This window comes from Oryctolagus cuniculus, chromosome 6 (assembly GCF_964237555.1).
Source record: "Oryctolagus cuniculus chromosome 6, mOryCun1.1, whole genome shotgun sequence".
Taxonomy (NCBI): Eukaryota; Metazoa; Chordata; class Mammalia; order Lagomorpha; family Leporidae; genus Oryctolagus; species Oryctolagus cuniculus.
Window position 1 is genome coordinate 1,575,683 of NC_091437.1, and position 13,306 is coordinate 1,588,988.

The 13,306-nt window shown below is 57.7% G+C and overlaps 1 protein-coding gene across 1 annotated transcript; it reads left to right on the plus strand.

The window, feature by feature from the left end:
• Positions 1-410: 410 nt before the first annotated feature.
• Positions 411-8,251, plus strand: LOC103345960 (ral-GDS-related protein). The gene is made up of 13 exons (XM_051829716.2): positions 411-585; positions 963-1,025; positions 2,352-2,545; positions 3,031-3,224; positions 3,363-3,631; positions 4,273-4,488; positions 4,819-4,922; positions 5,373-5,442; positions 6,165-6,239; positions 6,649-6,723; positions 7,249-7,281; positions 7,636-7,757; positions 7,976-8,251. Exons 1-13 carry the CDS (start codon positions 448-450, stop codon positions 8,037-8,039), a joined length of 1,617 nt encoding a protein of 538 aa, XP_051685676.2. The 5' UTR covers positions 411-447; the 3' UTR covers positions 8,040-8,251.
• Positions 8,252-13,306: the final 5,055 nt, after the last annotated feature.

A 13,306-nucleotide genomic window follows, 5' to 3' on the forward strand; every position in this document is an offset into this window, starting at 1 on the left:
AAGATGGCCTAAGAACTTAGGGCTTGTCTAATACACTGCCCTTGGCTTTCCTCACTGACCTTAGCTTGGATTTTAGGGGCCTTCCTAAGAAGCAGGCTGCTTTCTTTGGGAAATGATAGGAAAAGGAGGTTTAGACTCCAACTGAGTGCCCTTCAACCTGGGATCCTGACCCCATCCAGGTCTCCCAGGCACTGAGGGATGGGGCTGTGTTTGCAGAATTGTGCACAGTCAAGGGGATGGCATCGGGGCAGGAGAGGAACAGTCAGCAGCCCAGAGGGCCTTGGGAGCTCTTCCTGCTGGAAGGGTCCATGTACTGGACCTGGAGGAAGTGACCTCATTTCCCTGGTGACGGGCCACAACAGAACATGGAACTCTGGTAACCAGGCACCCACATTCTAGTGGTAGCCATTGCCAGCTCACTTGATAGGAAACGTTGCAGGGAGAACTATGTTCCCTTGCTGCTTCTCATCAAGGCGAGGCTCTCGCCGAGCCAAAGCCCAGAATGAAGGTCTCTTCCAGTGTGTAACACGCTGGCTGAGCTCTCACTATGGATGCCTGTGGCCATGGGGGAGGAGGCAGCCACAGGTAACAGGGTTTAGCAGCCCTGGAAGTCCCATACAGGCCCGGAGTCTCTGGTGACCCCAAATGGGCTGTCCTCCTGTCCCCACGAAGGGGACAAGAGGAGGGGCCCTTCCTGCACAGCACCAGGATTCAGGTGTTGGAGGACGGCTGTGGTGTCGTCCGTATCCATTCCAGGGATGGCGGATGGGAAAGTGGGTGTTGGGGCCATTTTGTCCACTCAGGAGTTACATCTGAGTTCTCATGTGTCACCTGGAGTCCTCCTAGCTGGGGGTATACCCAGATGTCCCTACATATGTGACCTGGAGAGTGGAAATACTCACGGGGTGTCTCCTGTGGGACACTGACGCCTTCTGGCCTGGCTCCGGGCACTCTGTTTGCAGGGCTCCACGCTGGAGATCAGCAATGATTCCCATGAGGAACTCATCTTCTCAAGCAATGGACAGGTGTGTCAGGCCAACAGCCATGGACAGTGCTGGGCTGGGCTGAGGGAGGGGCCTAGGGAGATACACAGGCGGGGACTCAAGATGAGCAGGCTGGGCCGAGGACCAGAGCCTGGATATAGGCACCTCTGGGCCCCGTCATGGTGTTTTCCACCCGAGTGACTGACCCCAGTCTCGTTCCTAAGAGATCTCGCCCCTCTGCTGCCCACTGACAGCTGGGTTATGGCAACCCCATGTCGGGTCCTGGTGGGATTTTCAGGGGACAGGTTACTACTGGTTCCCTGGATACAAAGTCAAGAGCGTCCGCTTGTGGGACAGCACTGTTTTCCCACCCAGCCTGGGAATCCCGGGCAGGGGTCAGCTCCGCTGTGCTTCCAGACCTCCCCACAACCCACGATGGAGAACCCAAACCCCACACACGGGTGAGGCTTACACGAGAGAGAGAGAGAGAGAGAGAGAGAGAGAGAGAGAGAGACTACTCCATGCACGTGTCAGCAGTGTGTCTCTTGGTCTCAGCCCTGGAGCCCACACACGTCTCCATCCTGTTCCATGGGAAAGGACATTTGATCTGCAGCTCAGCTGGGATTCCAGTGCTCATCCCCGGCTGCCCTGCTGCAGGTCACGACCTCAGAGAGCGCCCCTGGAAGCCTGGTCTGCTGGGCAGTCACAGCCCAGGGCCCACACGAGGGCGGCTCTCTCACACAGGAGTTTGCACACAGTGCTGGGGGCTGGATGTCCCTGTGTCTCCTGCTTGTACATGTCCATCTCTGTTCCCATGTTCTTGTGTTCTCCCGTGCTTCTCTGTGTCCTTGTCCCCTCTCCTTATCAGCATGGCAGAGCTGGGGCCCACACCATGGCCTGGCCTAACGTCCATCACCTCCTCAGGAGCACATGGCACATGCAACCACACTCAGGGACGCAGAGTCAGAGCGTCACCGTCGCTCTCACAGGAGCTAATGCCCTGCTGAGACAGAGGCCCAGACAGCACTTGCTGGGGAGAGGGGCTGAGGTGTCCCCCTGGAGCAGCCATGGTCAGATCACCATGCAGAAGGGCTGTGGCCGGGACACCGCCAGCTTCCATCTCTGCACTGCTGCTCCCAGCTGCTGGCCTCCCTGTGGGGATACTCTGCCCTCCCCACTCTCCCACGCTGCTCTCTATGTGGCCAACAAAGTCACTCTGGGCCTTTCATTCCCCACCCCCCAGGGATGTGAGGGGTCACTTGGTGCAGCTGGTTGCCCTCTGTGAGGGGATTTTCTCCCACCCCAGACTCCCATGGTTGGGGGTTCCTGGAGCTGCCTCTGACTCCTGTCCCTGCTGGTCCCCCCTAGTTTGGAGGTGTGTCCACACTGCACCTGGCAGAGGTCTGCCCCCTGTGGAGCCTGCAGGCAGGCACCGGGGTGAAGCTGGAGGAGTCCCTGGTCCCGGCCTCCCCAGGAAGAACCATTGCTTACCTGTCCACTCTGCTGTGCTCATATGGTGACTTCAGCACTGTTCCGTATTTCCTGGACCAGATATTCCATAGGTGAGCTTCTGTGCTCTCCAGGCACATGAGGACTCTCCGCAAAGGAAAGGAGAACAGAGCTGTGAATGGGGTCCCAGACCTGTAAAGGAGAGGGGAGGCTGGGGCGCAGAGCAGCCAGGGGTCCATGCCCAGCACAGGTGCTTCCCAGCTCCACCCATGCACCCTGCCCACACCCCAGGAGGCCAAGACCTGCAGAGATCCTGAGAAACCTGCTCCTAAGTCTGCCTGGAGCCTCTGTGCTGAGCACCGGGGGCCCTCCCCTCAGGAAAGAAGGTCACTGGGAGGCTGTCACCACGGGGTGTGCACCAGCCCTGTTGACCAGGTCTCCCACGGCCAGGGCAGCCCAGGAGGGCTTGGGGGGTGGGGTCATGCTCTGGACAGGCTGAGGCATGCCCAGGGCCCCAGAGCCATAAAGGGGCCCAGGGCAGTGCAGTGTGATGGCCAAGGCCAGCCTCTGACCCCGCTACCCATGCTTGCGTCCCCAGCAACATGGCTTCCTTCCTGGGACACTGCAGAGACCTGTACAAGGCAGAGCTCCATGGCAACACCAGCCTTCCACTGCTGAAGATGAAGGTGGGCTGCAAGCCTGTCAGCCTGCCTGGAGGAGACCTGGGGACCCAGGTGTACTTTCTGTATGCCCTGCCTGGACACGCCCAGCACCCTGAGGCCAAAGCAGATGGTGAGGCACAGCGCAGTCTGCAGGTCTCTCAGGGGTGGTGTTTGGGGCTGGAATCCCCTTCCAGGCAGTGCGACTTCTCGGGGTTTGCAGAGGCCACTGGAAGGTGATTCACGTTGGCAACCCTTTCTCTTCTTCCAGCTCCTGCTCTGCGTGCAGGGCCAGCACCCTTCTGCGCACTGGCTCTGGAGCCAGCTGCAGCACCACTGACTCAGCCAGGACCTGCTCCAGAGCCAGGGCCAGCTTCCCCATGGGGCCTGCCCCCATGTGCACAATCAGCACCAGGGCCAGATCCACAGGCCTCCTCTGGCTGGGCTGGGACTGCAGAGGAGCTGCCTGGGGCAGAGATGGTTGACATCACCGCCTTCTCCCCCAGGACGATGGCAGAACAGCTCACACTTCTGGATGCGGTGAGCAGCCGGCTCTGCTGGGCAGGGCCAGGACCACGGCGTCCCTGTGGTACCTGCCGTCCCACTCAAGCCCTGGCCAGAGTCCAGTGTTCTGAGTCAGCCCAGGCTTCATGTCTCAGCCCCAGTGTGACCCGGGCTCGTTTCTCATGTCCTAACCCACCTGCCCCCTGTGCACAGCACAGATGGGACACACTCATGCCAGGTGCACAGAGCGACAGACAGAAAGCTGGGCACGGTGTGGCCTGGTGGTGGTGGAGGGCACTCACTGAGGTGCAGCCAGGCCCCCCGTCCCTGCTGGTCTGCCCAGAATGCCTACCTGTCTCAGCACTGATCAGGCTTCAGAGTTGGACGGGGTCCCAGAGCAGACACACAAACAGAGCCCTTGTTGTAGCTGCCACAGGGAGGTGTGCTGGGATGGGCACAAGGAGCAGAGGGCTGTAGGTGATGGGCTGAGGGATGGGGAGTTGGCCAGGATGCCTGGGAGAAAACACCTCTGTGTCTTCTCTCCAAGAATGGGCTCTGGGCCGTGGGGCTCTGGGCACCCTCAGGGGGCTGCTGCTCCCACCGCTGTGAGCCCCATGCACAGCACCCCTGCACTCTGAGTGGGGGTGGCTGTGCCCATGGGACACTCTCCTCCCCAGGAGCTGTTCCAGAAGGTCGTGCCCTTCCACTGCCTGGGCTCTGTCTGGACCAAGAGCAACAAGAGAGGCAAGGAACACCTGGCCTCCACTGTCCATGCCACCGTCCAGCAGTTCAACTGTGTGACAAATTGTGTAGTAACCACATGCTTGGGGGACCCCAGCATGAAGGCCACGGACAGGGCCCGTGTGGTGGAGCACTGGATCAAGGTGGCCAAGGTCAGCTGCGGGCGACCAGGGCCCTCGCTCACTGCACTCTGGGAATGGCCACTTTGCTTTATCAGCCCTCAGGAGTACACCCTGTGGCTGAAGACCCTGCACAAACCCTGGGCCCTCGCTGGCAGGGAGGGGCCTGACCTGACACTTCCCCCAGGGGTGCATGCTCACCTCCCACCTGAAACTCTGTGTGGGTTGAACCCAATCCTCTCCCTGTGAGAGTGGCCACAGTGCCCTCGTGCCTTCCTGTGGCTCCATGGGCATCTGATGCAGGAGGGGGACGTCAGCCCAGGGGGATCAGGTGACTTCTCCCTCATCCGCTCTGCTCTCCAGGAGTGCCAGACCCTCAGGAACGTTTCCTCGGCCCATGCCATCCTCACTGCTCTACAGACCTCCCCAATTTGTCGCCTGCAAGAGACGTGGGGAGAAGTCTCCAGGTGGGTGCCTTCTCCCACAGGAGCACCAGGGTGTACCTGGGACCCTAGGACTCAGCACTAACCCCCATGACTCTGGGAGGGGCCAGACGTGGACTCTAAAGGGGAGGCATGGGGATGGCACCTTCGAGACCCCTAGACCTTCTGCCTAATTTTTGCCGCAGGATGATATTTGCTTTGCTGTCAGGCACCAGTTCTTTAATAGTGCTCCTGGGCAGCACCAGAGCTCCCTGTGCAGGTGAACTTGAGGCAGAACAGTGTTGCTCAGTGGAGGGGAGGGGCCCAGGAGAACCACTTGAGCTCCCCTCCTGTCCCCTGGGCACCAGGGCTTAGGGAACTCAGTGGGAAACTCACCTGGGCCGTGTGCATCCTCCTTGCTGTCGAGTGAAGGGAGCTGCACTCACCACCCTCCCATCACACTGAGTAGCTCTTCCTGGTTTCCCATCTCCACAGGAATAGCTGCAAAAAATTTGAGCGCCTGTGTGAGAAGGACAATGGCTTGAGCAGAGATCGGCTCACCAAGGTAAGGGGGCTGGGAGGCGGGACAAGTGTTTGAGGGGTAGGGAGGAAGCAAAATGTCACCACCCAGAGCCTGTGCAGGTCCTGCCTGTCACTCAGAGATGATCCCTAAGGTTCACTCCCTGAGTGGCAGGGGAGATGTGCAGCAGAAGCTGTGGTTCATCCTCAACCCTGCCGGGGAGGGGGGGACCCAGTGGGGCTGGGTGGCTATCACCTGTCAGCCAGGCCTCCTGAGACCACCTGGCCCTCTCCCTCCATGGCTGTGCCTGGACAGGAGTGCAGCTGTAGTTGGGCTGAAGCAGTGGGGTGGTAGTCAGCTGGGGACAGGGCAGGTTCTCCTGTGTGGCCCTGGGCTGGTCACTGCCCATGGCCTCTGATTTCTCAAATGGAGGATGGGGCTCATGAACCTGTAGTGCAGGGCTCACGGGGGTCAGTGAGGCACCAGGAAGGGTGATGCATGGTGCAGGGGCTGGCCTTCCTCCCAGGGGACAGTGAGGAGGAGGAGGGCAGGCGTAGCATGCTGAGTCAGGACAGTTGTGAGGGGGGCACCCAGCACCGTCGCCAGCCAAGGACCAGACCCAGGGAGGCCCCTTGCACAAGGTGCCCCCAGTGAGGGTGGGAGCCACAGCATCCAGAGTGCACTTGGGGGAGGGGGTCAAACATGCAGGGCCCAGCAGAGGGCCCAGGTGTGGGCAGGCCCTGTGACCCTGATCTTGATCCTGGCAGAAGGGTGCCTTCAAGCTTGCTTCCCGGGAGAAGAATCCCCAGAGAGCGCAGATGAGGCTGCGGAAACAACAGAAGGTGTGTGTGCCCGGGTGAGGGGACTCCTCCGTCACACCGGGGCCCAAGCCACAGGAGCAGGGCTTCCACCTCCAGCCCTCCCTGCAGTCCCCACACTGCCTCAGTGGCCTCCACCGGAGAGACCAGAGCCAGGGTCTGGGGCAGCTGGGCTCTCAGTGCACTTGAGGCTGAGGTGGCGCTGGGGGCCACACGGCCTGTGTGCCCTTGGACATCCCAGCAGGAGTCCTAGCGGTGCCTGCTGTCCTGGGAGTAGCTGGGAGGATGGAGAATGGGGGAGGCTGCCAAGGTATGGATGGCTCCCAGGGGGAGACATGAGCCAGGGTCTAGGAGCTGGGGTGGAGGGGTCTCTGGGGCCAGGGCTCGGGGGGCAGCTGAGAGCAGGTGCTCATCACCACCCCCTGTGGCACAGGGAGTCGTCCCCTTTCTTGGCACCTACCTGAAATACCTGGTGATGTTGGACACTGTGATGGGGGACTCTGTGCATGTGAGTGATCCTGGGGCAGGTGGGGTGGGCCGGGTCCCTGAGGCTTGGGGGCGGGGGGGTGGGGAGAGTCTGGACTGCGCTCTTAGCCTTCAGCGCTGCCCCCCTCTCCTGAACCTCACAGCCATCCCTGGGGCTGGGGCTTCACTGCCTCTGCCCTGGGAGTGTCGGGGCCTCCAACCGGGTGCCCCTCCCTTTCCTGGTGGGACAAAGCTACACAAGGTCTTGGCTGAGCCTCCTTGGCCTCCCCTCGGGTAGGCTCCATGGGCAGGAGAGAAATTGGGCCCAGCAAGGTCAGGAAGCACTGACATGGCCAAGCACCCTCGCCCATCCCAGCCTCTGTTTCCCTCCTGTCACCAGGCAGGGGAGAACAGCAGGTGCCTGAGCCTCAGCTGCCACGTCCCCTCTCCAGAGCTCACCCAGATCCTTGTCCTTGCCTACCCACATCCCCTTGATGGCCTCATGAAGGGGAGGGTCGGGGCTGGGCCCAGCTGGGGGTGGTTCTTATGGACTCTGTCTGCCTTCCAGCAGGCTGATGTCAGCTTCCAGAAACTGAATAAGGTGAGCAGCTGTGGCCTCACTCAGGGCAGGAGGGCACTGGGGGTCACAGGTGGCCCCGGTCGGGACCCCCATGCATCACCCCTGCAGCTTTGCTCTATTAGGAGGGCTGGGTGCACATGAGGGGGAGACCCATCCCTAGGGTGGGTGCGGGTAGAGGACTGGAATCAAGGAGAAGCCCCTGGGGAGGGGCTATTTGCACCCCCATCGGAGGCCAGGGTGGGGCCTGCATGGGATGGAGGGGAGGAGGCCTCTTAAGAGGAAACACCCAGAACACCACAGCCCCTCCCCTACCAGGTCCCCACAGCGTTCCTAGCCCAGGCCCTAACAGTGTCTTGTGTGTCCCTCTGTCCCCAGGAAATTAAAGTCCTGCAAGAAATCCAACTACTGCAGGTGGCAGCGAGCAAGTATTATTTTAAGCATGATGAGGAGTTTGTCGTGTGGTTCCGGTCTGTGGAGTTTCTCACTGAGAAGGAGAGGTGAGTGATGGGCAGGAATTAAGTGAAGCCTAGTGTGGGGGTGGGGAGGGCTCTCCCTGCTGTGCAGCTGCAGGAGGCATTGTCCAGGCCCCCTGGTGGGCAGCAGGCCCTGTCCCATGGGCACTGCTGGCCCCAGGACTGCAGCTCCTGGACAGGCCCTGGGAGGGAGGCCTGAGCTGAGGCTCTTGGTGGACTCATGGCTGTGCTCTCTCCGTTAGCTACACCCTGTCCCGCCAGCTGGAGCCCCCTGTCAAGAAGCCCACAGCAGCCTCAAGGCCATGAACACCATCGTGATGCCCTCATGACCAAGTGCTAGAACCTCAGGAGCAGATCTGAGCTCATTGTGAGCCTGGTGCCTGGGACAGTGGCCTCCCTGCTGTGAAGCTGAGGCCTGCGTTGTATCAGTTTAATTGCCCCACTTAATTTCCCCCATTTAACTATAGTCACTGTTAGTAACTCCCTACTAGAGTTTTATTAAAGTTAATATAAATATGTTGCACCATGAGTTTCACTCTTCCTCATCATTGCTTCCCCATAACTGAGGTTGTGAGCAGTGTTCCACCTGTGCAAATGCACCGCGGAAATAGACCCCTTCTAGTTGCAGCTCCTGGAGCTGCACCTCGCTGGTTGAGGTTCCCTGAGGTTCTTCTCCTAAGAGGATCTGGCAGATCATGTGATGCCTGGTGTAAAAACACTGCCTCACTCCTCCTGCACTTTCTGCCCTGGGTTTAGGATGTTGGGTCCAGCCTGGCCTGGCCTGGCTGTGGTGGGCAAATGGGAGGTGAACCAGCAGATGGAAGGTCTCTCTTTCACTTTGCCTTCTAAATATATAAAAGAGGGGCTGGTGGGCTGGTGCTGTGGCATAGTGGGTAAAGCTGCCACCTGCAATGCTGGCATCAGGGGTGTGTTCGAGTCCTGGCTGCTCTCCTTCTGATCCAGTCCCTGCTATGGCCTGGGAAAGCAGTGGAGGATGGCCCCAGTCCTTGGGCCCCTGCACCTATGCAGCAGACCCTGAAGAAACTCTGGCTCCTGGCATCCGATCAGCCCAGCTCCAGCCATTGTGGCCATTTGGGGAGTGAACCAACAAATGGAAGACCTCTCTATTTCTCCCACTAACTCTAGCTTTCAAATAAATAAATAAGTAAAATAATAAATTTTAAAAATAGAAAAAAGAATAAAAAGCATTTTAGATGGAATGTAAAAATACTACCACAATGTCAAAATGCTTTATCATAAAAGTTTGTTTTGATATCTGTATCACTACGGGACACATTAATGGCTAGTATCCCTAAGACATCCAAATGAATGTGTTGCTTATTTTCATAGGAACAAGCCGTCTGTTTCTGGAAATAATGGACACACTAAGGGCTGGGCTTCATGGCAGCAGGTGCTCCTTCCTGACACTTGCTTTGTTTTCTCATTCTCCATCTTCTCTGTATTAACTTTTCTATGTCCCCACATTTTCACTGGAACTTGCATCTTCAACCTGCGAGGCGACAGCAGTGCTGCAGGGTCAGTACCTGTGCCTGTGGATGGCACATTTGTCTTCAAGTCCCCTCAGGTAGAGCTGTCTTAGGAAACGTTCCTGACATACCTGGGAGCCACCAGCTCTGCAGAAGCTAGGCACACCTGAGGGGAGTCCCAGGGCCTCAGGCACCAGCACTGACACACAGTGGGTCCAACTGACACCTGACGCTTGCTGTAAATGATGTCGGAGGGCAGGGACTCGACCTGGCCTTTCTGATTCCAAAGGCTGACTTGAACTTGTCTTGCATTTTGCTGTGTCTCACCTTTGCCAGCGTTGAATCATTGCGTGAGTAGTCACCATCAGGCACATGGCAGTGTTTTCCGGTTGGGGCTCTGAGTGCTGGTATTTAAACTCTGGCACAGGTTTTGGTGACACGGCACAGATCTGTCAGGTATGTACATAGTGGAGGAGCTACAGTGTAGAAGCTGCATCTCTGCACCCTGGGAGACACTGCTGGGTTCCTGGAATGCTTGTAGCATTGCACACCCACAGCCCGAGCTTCCTTGCATGGCCGTGTCCCTGCCAAATGGTGCTGTCATTCCCATTGTGATTGCCTGACTGCTCTGGAGCTTTCAGGCTCCATCTGAGTGTACCTGATTCCTAAAGAACTTGAGCATTGTTGCAGGTGTTGGTCACTGAAGAACCTCTTTTATAGAGACATTTAGGGGTGCGTGATGGGGTGCTGTGGGGTAGGCCGTTGCTTGGGACAGCTGCATGCCATATTGGTGTGCTACGCTGCTTCCCATCTGGCTCCCTGCTAGTGCAACCTGAGAGGTAACGGATGCTCAACCAAGTGCTTGGGTCCCTGCCGCCCACACCGGAGATCTGGATGTATTCTGGGCTCCTGGCTCCTGCCTGGCCCAGCCCTAGCTGCTGCAAGCATATGGGGCCATCAGCAGATAGATCTCTCACTCACCTTGCCTTTCAAACAAATAGTTATTTTTAATTTATTTTAAAACATTGTTGCTGGGACTGGCTCTTCAGCTCACTGAAGAAAGCTGCCACACCTGCAGTGCCGGCATCCCATATGCGTGCTGGTTTCGATTCCCGGCTGCTCCACTTCCGGTCCAGCTCTCTGCTATGGCCTGAGAAAGCAGTAGAAGATGGCCCAAGTACTGCACTCATGTGGGAGACCCAGAGGAAGCTCCTAGCTTTAGATCCATGCAGCTCCAGCCACTGAGGACAATTGGAGAGTGAACCTGCAGATGTAAGACCTCTCTCTCTATCTCTGTAACTCTGACTTTCAAGTAAATAAATCAATCTTTAAAAAATAAACACATTGCTGCTTTTTAATTTTAGGTTTATTTTATTTACTTGAAAGTTACAGAGAGAGGGAAAGAGATCTTCCATCCATTGGTTTACTCCCCAAATAGCCGCAGCAGCCAGGGCTGGGCCCGGCCAAAGCCAGGAGGATGGAACTGCACCCAGGTTTCCCACGTGGATGCTGGTGTTGCCAGCTGTGACTTTACTTGTTACGCCACAGCAACCTCCCCCGCCCCTAAATAATCTGTCTACAGGCACTTCTTCAGCTGCCTCACAAATATTTGTATATTTTACCCACCTCAGCTGAGGCCAGAAATGTCAGTGGCCAAGGGAAGGCAGATGCTTCTGCTCCAGCACCCTCAGGCCTGGTGGGCTGTGGGGCTGCAGCTTCTCTCAGAGAAGCCCCTGGCCATGCCCCAGCCCTGCAGGCTCTCCAGACACAGGCCGCGGTCTTCCTGCCACCAGGTTCCTGGCTTTGAATCACAGCTGGGCGCCCTGACAGTACCTGGGGGTGGGACTGCCTCCTCTGGGCTCCAGTCCATCACAAAGCCCGACTTGCAGGCAAGACACTCACCGGAGAGCAGAGGGCTTCTCTCCCAGCCAAGTGTCCACAGCCCCAGGGGAAATGACCTTCCTGAGGCCAAGGACATGCTGGGCACACACGGGTCTGGCCAGGATGTCACAGAGTGGACGTCACAGAGGGCCCATCTTCTGCATGGCGATGCCCCCATCCCGGCTGACTAGAAACCAAGGGCCTCACCAGTTCTCTGAGGTCTGACCGCAGGGTTGGACCATGCTTCCTGTTCCTAGGCCAGTGGGTCCATCTACCCAGCAGTCACTGAGGCTACAAAGCCTTGTAACTGATTGGGTGTGTGGCAGAGGCCTCTTGGTGTGAAGTGACGGGGTGACATGGAGCACTGGGCACCTCTACCCAGCCTGCTGCCCAGCGGTGGGCCAGACACAGGAACACCCAGCTGATCCTGGCACCCTGACTCATCTGCACAGCCCCCAGGCCTTCTCACTGGAGCGGAGCTGACACAGCTGCCTCCCGGGAGCAGCAGCACCAGCTCCTGGTGCTCAGCCTCACTGCCCGTGGCTGGCCATGCCTGGCCCACAGACCCTGCAGGGGATACCAGCCCAGGAGGCAGGCCCTGCAGTCTGAATCCCGCTCCAGCAGGCTCAGGAGGGAGGGCAGCAGTGCAGGTGTGGGCAGATGTGTGCTCTCCACCTGTGCCCTGTGACTGCGGTGTAGACAAGTTCATATGGGAACAGTGACTTACTCCAGGCATTGTCTGCTGAGGGCCTGCTTCTCGGCTCCATCACAAATCATTCCCCTTGTCTCACGTTCATCATCCACAAGGTCTGCCTTCCACAGGGCATGGATCGGGGTACCCCCGCTCAACCCCTCCCCTGTGTGACCAGGCCTCACCCACGCACGTGTCCACCAACAACCTGTTCTCACCGCACAGGACCTGAGGTTGGCCCCCGAGGACGGCGCTTCCCTGGCCCCGAGCCCTTGCCCGGGTATTCACAGCAACACAGCTTTTTCTAGGACACAGCCCAGACCCTTCCAGCCTCTCCACAGCACCCAGCTCAAAAGCCACGCCCACACATGTTCTGTCAGCCAGCACCTGCTGCCCTGTGTGCCAGCCTCCCCCAGGTGTCCTCGGCAGGTGTGCTGAGGGACCTTCAGGGTCACAGCGGCCTTCCTGTCACTGTCCCCGCTTGGCAGAGGGGCTAGGCAGCTGGCGGTCTCTTACCAGCTCTTACCAACATCTGCTTGGAGACTAGGATTTCAGACCCTGATTCTGAGGGATGCACACATTCAGACCCTTGCAACAGGGGAGAGGGTGAGCTGGAGATGGGTGGGGAGGAGCCCCAGCAGCACACAGCTCAGGGCTGGATGTGAGGACAGGCTTTCTCCCAGTGCTCCCAGCAACACCTGCAGACCACCATGGTGCTCACCCCCAGTCTACTCTGAAGGTGCAGTGTGAGGTGGGCATCGGCTCCCACGCCCCCCTGAGAAGGGATGCAGCAAGGGTAGCACTGATGCACCCAGCAAAGTGGTGAGGTAACCCACAGGCAGCCTCCAGGGACAGACACACGCGCACCAGCGAGAATGAGTCAGGAGGAGCATGGTGCAGAAGGCAGCCTAGCTGGTCACCGTGTGCAGGGCACCCAGAGAGAGGGGAGGGTCCAGAGCAAAGCAGACCCCAGAATAGACTATTCGATCACATGAACAGTTTAAACCATTGTTATCTATACTTTTCAATAACCTTTCAACATTCTGCTGCTTGTAGCTGGTGATACAAACAATTTCAAATCAATTGTGTGCATGGTCATTCGTTAATGTTTTTGATATACGGGTTCAGGATGGTATTTCCACCTTAATCTGCAACAGAAATACTTAATTTACAGCAGAATCAGCCCATTATGTCCCATCCTCCTAAATTTAGAATACCTATAAAGACTGAAATTGAGCAATAAACTAGGATAACTTTGAAATAAATGTCAATGAAATATTTGCATGATGGAAAACTTGGGATTTCATGGATAAAATAGGTAGTCACTCTAAGTAGGGTGACTGCATCAATCCTCCATGACTGGCATTCAAGGAGAAGTCAGAGAAATACTTTTGAACCCCCACACCCCCCCACACACACACACACAGACCTAGCTCCATAATTTACTCCTGGTCACAGCTGCAGCTTTTCAGCAGCCTCCCGAGTATGACAGAGAAAGGAAGAGGAGCTGTGGC